At 38.7% G+C, this 8,939-nt stretch overlaps 1 protein-coding gene across 2 annotated transcripts in view; it reads right to left on the bottom strand.

The window, feature by feature from the left end:
• Positions 1-1,107: 1,107 nt before the first annotated feature.
• KPNA2 (karyopherin subunit alpha 2) overlaps positions 1,108-8,939 on the bottom strand; it is a 10,557-nt gene continuing 2,725 nt past the window's right edge. For both annotated transcript variants that reach the window (XM_007456783.1, XM_007456782.1), the window contains 8 exons: positions 7,267-7,355; positions 6,116-6,384; positions 5,748-5,842; positions 5,388-5,651; positions 4,967-5,200; positions 4,543-4,725; positions 2,898-3,047; positions 1,108-1,459 (listed from right to left, as the gene is read on the bottom strand). In XM_007456783.1, coding sequence (XP_007456845.1) covers positions 1,367-1,459; positions 2,898-3,047; positions 4,543-4,725; positions 4,967-5,200; positions 5,388-5,651; positions 5,748-5,842; positions 6,116-6,384; positions 7,267-7,355 — 1,377 coding nt within the window. In that variant the 3' untranslated portion in view covers positions 1,108-1,366. The remainder of the gene's footprint in view (positions 1,460-2,897; positions 3,048-4,542; positions 4,726-4,966; positions 5,201-5,387; positions 5,652-5,747; positions 5,843-6,115; positions 6,385-7,266; positions 7,356-8,939) is intronic.

Genomic DNA, 8,939 nt, shown 5'->3' on the forward strand with positions numbered 1-8,939 from the left:
TTTTGGCTGCGTTGGGTCTTCATTGCTGCACGCAGGCTTTCTCTAGTTGCAGAGAGCAGGGGCTACTCTTCGTTGCGGTGCATGGGCTTCTCACTGCGGTGGCTTCGCTTGTTGCAGAGCACGGACTCTAGGCACGTGGGCTTCAGTAGTCGTGGGTCGCGGGCTCTAGAGCGCAGGCTCAGTAGTTGTGGTGCACAGGCTTAGTTGCTCTGCAGCATGTGGGATCCTCCCCGACCAGGGCTCAAAGCCATGTCCCCTGCATTGGCAGGCAGATTCTTAACTACAGTGCCACCAGGGAAGTCCCAGCTTTTATCTTCTGTGGTGGAAAAAGGCAGTGGAGGCTTTGCTCATCACTTTTCCACCAGTCAAAAAAGCAGCCAAAAATAAATAAATTTTTTTAAAAAGGCAGAAACTAACAGTTATACTTTAAAGATGCATTTCGTTTTCCTGAGACTTCTGGGATACTGTAGCTAACACTCCACCCCCCAACCCCTTCCTTTTCTGCTAACAGCGTAGCAACTCTTTCAAGTAGTGGCTTTCACAACCCAGGCTGCACAGATGGACCACCTGGGGATTAAATTAAAAACTTAAGTACACTATTTCAACCCCACCCCTTACCAATTAAACTTTCCCAGTTGATGCCAAGGTGCAGCCTTGAAACCACTTTCAGCCTTGAAATTTCAGAGGAATGAATTCCACTTGTAGCTCCAGGAGAAATTTATGATTAAATTTAAGATTTTTATCCCATCTCCCTGGCCAGTCAGCCTTGAGAAGACATTGGCTCAGGGCTTCTGCGAAATTTTATTTGTTCTTTGGTGAAAACTTGTGAAAAAAATTTTTCTGACTGGTGTGAAATGGATGTGAAGACTCAAAGTGCCAATGGCCATTTTCACCAACCAAGAGGGGAAGCAGCCTGGAGCAAAGCCAGAATTCAGAAGTGGGCAGGAAGTTATCAATCTTGTATCCTTGATGACATAACAAACCTTACATTAAATGATGTCTGCAACCAAAACTACACCCCTGGTTAGGGTCGCATCCGTTCAATTCAGCTCCCCTTCATTTGCAGCCTTTAAGAGCTCTAAATTAGAAAGTAACACATCGGCATGGTGAAGTAAAGAAAAGGGTGGAATTTAATCTTTATTTACAGGACACTGCAAGATATGAAATTCCACATAGAAATAAGAAACCCACTGAGAGGAGAAGCTTCATACAGTATGTACAGTTTGGAACTGTTCAAGTATAGTTTCTTTGTAAAAAGTGCTACAATAACAAACCACGTGTAAAGAGTTCTTAGTAGAGAAACAGTAAGACAAACTTCTACCAAACATAGTACACAACAAACAACATTATGCCTCAGATGTACAATCTAAAAGTTGAAGGTCCCAGCAGTGCCATCCTGAACTTGGAATGTATACCCTTCAGAGGTAGTTTCTGGCACAACATTTTGATCTTCCTCTTCCTGGAAGTATTTAAAAACAAACAATATAATCCCATAAATATGGCACATTTCTAAGAGGTAGCTGCCTAGAAGTCTATATTTATTCTTTTTTCTTCTTTTATCTCAATTTATTTAGGCTAAAAACAAAAACAAGTTTACACATTTCTCCCACCTCTGGCAACCACCAATCTGTTCTCCATATCTATGAGCTTGTGTGTGTGTGTTTTTTAACATTCCACATGTAAGAGAGATCTTATGGTATTTGTCTTCCTCTATCTGACTCATTTCACTTAGCATAATGCCTATAAGGTATTCACTCTTAAAGCCTTCATTTGTGTATTTCACCTTTAATCCTGAAACACACTTCAATATCTCAAATAGTGGAGGGAGGGATACAGAACTTGCCTGAGAGGGGAAGGTTCTGAATGGGTTAAGAAATGCTACTACAACATGGATACAACTAGAGATCATCATACTAAGTGAAATAAGTCAGAAAGACAAATACTGTATGATATTACTTACATGTGGAATCTAAACTACGACACAAATGAACCTATCTGTGAAACAGAATCACAGACATCAAGAACAGACTGGTGGTTGCCAAGAGGGAGGGGGATGGGGGAAGGATGGAGTGAGAGGCTGGCATTAAGTGTAAGCTATTATACATAAAATGAATAAACAACAAGTTCTTACTGTACAGCACAGAGAACTATAGTCAATATCCTATGATAAACCATAGTGGAAAAGAATATATACAAACAAGAATATATATATATATATATATATATATATGCATAACTGAATCACTTTGCTGTACAGCAATAATTAACACAACATTGTAAATCAACAATACTTCAATAAAAAATTATAATATTAAAAGAAAAAAATTTTTAAAGAAAGCTTCTACAATTAAAAGAAAAACAGAGATTTTTTTAACCTGTCACTTTTCAGTAGGCAAGAGCAAAACCGATTAGGCCAGAGGATGGCTGTGGGGTCGGCCTACTTCTCCAACTCCTACACAAACTCAGTCTCAAGATATTCCAAGATTCATGGGACTTCCCTAGTGGCGCAGTGGTTAAGACTCCGCGATCCCAATGCAGGGAGCCCAGGTCCGATCCCTGGTCAGGGAACCGGAGCCCACAAGCATGCCACAACTAAGACCCAGCACAACCAAATAAATAAATTAAACAACAACAACAAAAAGATATTCTAAGATTCGTGAGGCTTTTCATTCGAAAGTAAATTGGTGACTTTTTAATATCTCAAAGATATTACAAAGATGGTATTATCATCAAGCCAAACATTAAAGGAGCAAATATGTATATCATCTCCTACTTACACTAATATTTTACTGTATTTATCAGGGCTCATTAAAAAAGTATGAGGAAAAAAAAATCTTACGGGCTTAATCCTAAGTGTGTATTTTCCCAGTGCTTATTAACATTACCAGGTTACTCACCTCCACAGAGAAATACTTCTCAATCAAGTTTAATGAAGCTTTGTACACAGACTCATTTTCATGGTTTTGTAGAGCTTCAATTTTGTCCAGACCTCCACATTCTTCAATCATTATACTAAGTTTCTCAGTTTCACCTAGTTTCTCAGCAGCCTAAAATAAATTTCCAAGTTTAGTAGCTTAAACTTTGAATGTTCTGTTTTAATGAAGAAAACAATGTCTACGTTTGACTATCAATATATATCAGACAGAAATAAACATAACAGTTCCTTCCATAATCCTATGAGATAAAACTATCTCCATTTTTATCTACATTTTACATTTTTTAAAAGTTCAGGGGAATCAGACCTGTACTTGCTCTTAACAACTACTTCTGTAGCCTTCAGCCACAAAGATCGTAGTACAGTTCTCAACCTTTTCTGTGCATCAAAATCACCTTGGCAACTTTAAAAATGATGGTATATCCAGGTTCAATTGGTCTGTGATGGGAATTGGAAATTACTAGTGTAAAAGCACCCCAGATAATCCCAAAATGTATGTAGTCAAGGAAGAGAACCATTGTCCAAGAGTAAAGAGGGCCTATGGTATGTAAAAACAAATTCCCTGGACTAGATTATCTGATGATATCAAGAACCTTTTAGGTGTAAGAATGATATTGTGGCTAAATATGTTTTAAAGTTCTCAACTTTTAGAAGAAACATAAATTTTTAAAAATGAAATGACTTACTTCCTTCAAAATAAAATTTTAGGGCTTCCCTGGTGGCGCAGCGGTTAAGAATCCGCCTGCCAAAGCAGGGGACACAGGTTTAAGCCCTGGTCCAGGAAGATCCCACATGCCGTGGAGCAGCTAAGCCCGTGCACCACAACTACTGAGCCTACGCTCTAGAGCCCGTGAGCAACAACTACTGAGCCCACATGCCACAACTACTGAAGCCCATGTGCCTAGAGCCCGTGCCCCACAACAAGAGAAGCCACCGCAATGAGAAGCCCGTGCACCGCAACGAAGAGTAGCCCCCACTTGCCGCAACTAGAGAAAGCCCGCGCGCAGCAACGAAGACCCAATGCAGCCAAAAATAAATTAATTAATTTTTTAAAAAATAAAATTTTAGGTAAGGTGAGTAGAAAAAGAGGGCAAATGTTGACAATTATTTATTCTAGGTGATGGATACACTAGGGATCATTATTCTAAACTCAACTTTGATATGTACAAATTTCCATAATCTGAAGTTTAAAGTTGCTGAGTAAGACCTACCTACCACCAAACACTATGACAAGTGCCCTGTGCTAGCATGCTTGGATCAATTAGGAACGGAACCAGAAGAAAAATATAATTAACTAGGTCATTTAAATTTAATTTCACCAAAATTCAGTATGAAACTGGGGAATTAAAACTTCTTGACAAAATAAATAGGTATGAATAGTGTCCACATATGTACCTGACCTCAATTCTGGTGACATCATTCACCTGTCATCTCCTTTATCTCTCTTATAATCCGTTGTCACACCTTTTATCAAGAGTGTGGCCCCCATAAATGTCTCTGATTCTGTGGCCCCCTGAGTAAGCTCAGCTGCCCCCACCCCCGTCACCTACATAGCTAACCGATTATCAAGTCCAAATTCAAACACATGCCACCTTCTTAAGACTTACCTGAAAGATATTTGAGATGGCATCCAGAATAACCAGAATAATTTTAGTGTCTTTCGCAGTTAGGAGGTTCATCAACGGTTCTATTATGCCACAATGAACAAGGTATACAATCTGCTCAACTGTTCCGCCGCTTGTGTAGTTGGTCACAGCCCATACAGCTTCCTTTTGCGTCTTAAAGTCGGCCTAATTAACATAAGGAAACAGGTTTATTTCAGAATGGTCATAAAAATAAGATTCCAAAAGTACTGTTTTAGAAAAACGGTGACTAAAACTACCAACTGGTTCTATCCAAGCTTAAGTAAAATAAATGACTATTATTTAGCAAAGGCAGTTAAGTAGAACTTAACAGTAGTACATTAAGAATCTACCAAGTGCCTGTCCATAAACACTAACAATCCCTTATTAAGTCCTAAGGCTTCATTACCTTAGAGAGAACGCCAACAAGGAATGGGACTAATCCATGATTTACAACTTGCTGTATCTGGTCCTGGCGGCCAGCTGTGATGTTTGACATTGTCCACGTAGCTTCCTTCTGAATATTAGTTTTGGAGTTTGTTAGCAGGCTGGGAAAGATGGCAAGTGCTCCTGCATCTATTACAACCTGAGTCTGTTCATCTGTCCCAGTGACAATATTCCCTATGGCTCTTAGCGCGGGAGTCTGAAAAGGAAAAAAATGTTGACATTGGCGGTTATCTTTTATCTTTTCCAGCACTGCTCAAAACCTCTATACCCTAAAAGTTTTGACAAGCGGCTCGTTTTATGGCCTAAAATAGACAATATGTCAATATTAGTACCAATTGATTATGCTCCTTATAGTTTATATTCTCACCTGAAAGTTAACTTACCACAATTGGCAATTCAGTAGCTCCTAAAAGCTTCACAAGTTGGGGTACAACTCCAGTTTTCACAACCATTTCAATCCGTTCATTTGGACCATCGGTAAGGTAGGAAATAGCCCAGCAGGTATCAGCTAAAACTTCTGGATCATCGTGATGCAGGAGACGAACTAAAGTAGGAAGAATTTGCTCCACAGCATCTAAGGGGGGTGCAGGATTCTTGTTGCGACAAAGATTTGAAAGTGTCCAGGTAAGATTACGTAAGTAACCACACTAGGGGAAAAGAAAAATGCAATGAAGTGCTCTGTTTTTTAAGAAGGTGGGAAAATTAGAATCAATGAATAACTTGATGTATGTTAAGTAACTTACCGCTAAAGATGACAAATCAGGAACCGCCAAAAGTGCCAACAGCGGGTCAACTGCACCATACTTGATAACCAAGTCTCGGAAAACCGAGCCATCACCTTTAAAAAAAAAAAAAAAAAAAAAAGGCAAAGTTAACCGTAACTACTTGTCTAGCACCATCAATTTCAGTGACTGAGTGCACCAGTGTCCTGACGCAAAGAAAACACTCTCAGTAATTCCTTAAATTAGATGCCACTTCCACCCCTTATATGCACTGGAAGCAAGTAAGTTCAAAACCCGACACAGACGTCACTATTACTTATGACAATGCACTTCTACTAACCTCAGTATGACTGAAGACACTCAGTCAAAAGAATTTTAAATCCAAGTACCTGCAATGTTTCCTAGAGCCCATACAGCTTGTTCACTGATGTGAGTGTGGGGAGATGCCAACAGAGAAATGAAGGCTGGGATAGCACCTCCATCTACCACAGCCTTGGTCTGTTCTGATGTCCCGGAAGCAATGTTAGTGAGGGCCCAAGCAGATTCAAACTGAATGGGACTACAATCAGTTCTGCCCAAGAAGGACACAAATTTTGGAATCAAACCAGACCGGATTATGCTGTCTATAGGGGGCTGTTTTTCCCTGGAAAGCAGCTTCCTAAGGGTAAGCAAAAAGAGAAACAAAAATTGAAGGTGATTATCAAAACACGTTCATATAAAAAAACAATTAAAACACAACTCAAGAGTTTAGAACTTTAAACAACCTTTTACAGTAAAGCACTAAATGCTGAGACATACTGGAATCTAAGAGGAGCTGAGCAGACTGGCTGCATGGTGCTACCGTAAGTTGCGTCGTAAACTACTTTTTTTTCCAAAACTGAGATATTACCAATAATGTAGAACCTTCTTATTGCACCTCTGCAGAAATCTACTTTAGATCTTATCACTTTTTAAAAACTTTGACAATCTGATAGCATTGCACTCTCATTGTTCATTTAATTTGCATTTCTCTGACCACTAGTGAAGCTAAACATCTTTTCCATGATCATTTGTCAACTGGATTTGCTTTTCCCCACACTGTCAAGCTACAGAAATTATTAATCCTTTCTATTATGGATATCACAAATATTTGTGTATGGTGGGAAGTAAGAGTCTACATATATTTATTTCCTAAATGGATGGACCATTCTAAATAAATGGAATAGCACCTCCTTCCCAATAGCTATTAGGGATAGCTAATCCCACTTCCTGAATAATTCCTCCTTTCCCTGACACTGACTTGAAATGCCACTCTGACAAAAACTTTGTAATTTTGTTAAAAAGTACACCAAAAGGTTAACAGTGATTATCACTAGAGGTAGATGGAATTTAGGCAATTACAGAAAATTTTACATCCTCCTAAGGGAAGATTCTAATGAAAATAGGCCTAGGCCTGGCTTAACCTTCACTTTACCCACACCACCTGCTCATCACTTTCCCACCAAAAAATGTAAAAAGGCTGATTTCTTAGGTTACCCATGCTATAGCAGACAAGGCTTACCTAGCAGCTTGAGTAGCTTGGAGCTGGCTTTCCAAATTGTTGCTATTTATGCCTTTGACAATGTCATCAACAGACCAATTTACAGTGCCCTACAAGAAAATGGAATTAATTTTGCAAATTATCATTTTTAAGATTAAATACAGGACTTCCCTGGTGGCGTAGCAGTTAAGAATCCACCTGCCAATGCAGGGGACATGGGTTCAAGCCCTGGTCCGGGAAGATCCCCCATGCCGCGAAGCAACTAAGCCTGTGCGCCACAACTACTGAGCCTGTGCTCTAGAGCCCGTGAGCCACAACTACTGAGCCTGTGCTCTAGAGCCCGTGAGCCACAACTACTGAGCCTGTGTGCCACAACTACTGAAGCCCACGCGCCTAGAGCCCGTGCTCCACAACAAGAGAAGCCACTGCAGTAAAAAGCCCGCGCACCGCTAATGAAGGGTAGCCCCTGTTCGCTGCAACCACAGAAAAGCCCATGTCTAGCAACGAAGACCCAACGCAGCCAAAAATAAAGTAAATAAAATAAAATAAATTTATTTTAAAAAAAGGATTAAATACAAGCAATAAAATCCCAACGTGAAGACATTCATAAGTTTATAATCAGTTACTAAGAGTTTAGCCCTACATTAAAATTTGCCTGTTAATGAAATATTCATTTTTAATATGTAAAACAATTCTCAAACTTGGTGTCATGATTAAACGAAGTCTCAAGTAATGGAGTATCCCAGCATTTAGTCACTAGATAAAGTAGCTGTGAACAACTTTAAAAAAATGAATTAGAGCACTGTGAAGGTTATTCCTACCTTAGTCTAAATCACTTGTATTTAGATATGCTGGGATTTTTCATATCTAAGTTTGTTATCTATTCATTTGCACAGTAGTGTTGCAAATATAAATGTATAGGTTGTGATCATAGGTTTGAGTTAACTGTAGCATTGCTTTGAGAACCAATGCTACAGTTAGCTCAGAAAGACAGTGTCCCTTTCTCCCTATAGGCTTACAACTTAACAAGGAAAATGTGACAAGCAAACAACCATATAATAAATGGCTTTATGTATAACACTATATATATATATATGTATATATATATATATATGTGTGTGTGTGTATATATATATATATGTGTGTGTGTGTATATGGTGTTATATGTATATAGCGTTATACAGAATTTACTCTCCTTTTTTGGTGCAGAATGGGGTGCCACAGGAATTCTGAGAAGGGAGCATTTTTCCTGTTTAGGCTAACCAAAGAGTGCTTATAAGGAGAAGATGGGATTTGAGTATAAAACTCGAGAAATAACGCATAGGTGGAATTCAATTAAAAAAAAAAGTGATAAAATACGGAGCGCTAAAGTAAAGCATAACATGAAAAAAAGTAGGAAAGTGCCCAATATCTTTGAAAGATGAAATACATAAATTTGAAAATCTAAGATGGGTCTAATTTACAAAAAACCTTCAAAAAATAAGGATTTAAAACCATAAAGTTTCTAAGATGTTTAAAGCAGTATTTTAGGAAACTTTTTATGTAATTAGTATGTGGCACAGAATGAAGGGAAAGATAAAATTAAGAGACAACTGAAAGTATTTCAGTACTGAGGAAAAAGACCTGCATAAAGCTGGTGACAAGTACAAAAAATAGAGAAGAAAGAAAGGAAGGAAGGGAAAGAGAAAGAAAGA

The sequence above is a fragment of the Lipotes vexillifer genome, unplaced genomic scaffold (assembly GCF_000442215.2).
Source record: "Lipotes vexillifer unplaced genomic scaffold, Lipotes_vexillifer_v1.1 scaffold299, whole genome shotgun sequence".
Taxonomy (NCBI): domain Eukaryota; kingdom Metazoa; phylum Chordata; class Mammalia; order Artiodactyla; family Lipotidae; genus Lipotes; species Lipotes vexillifer.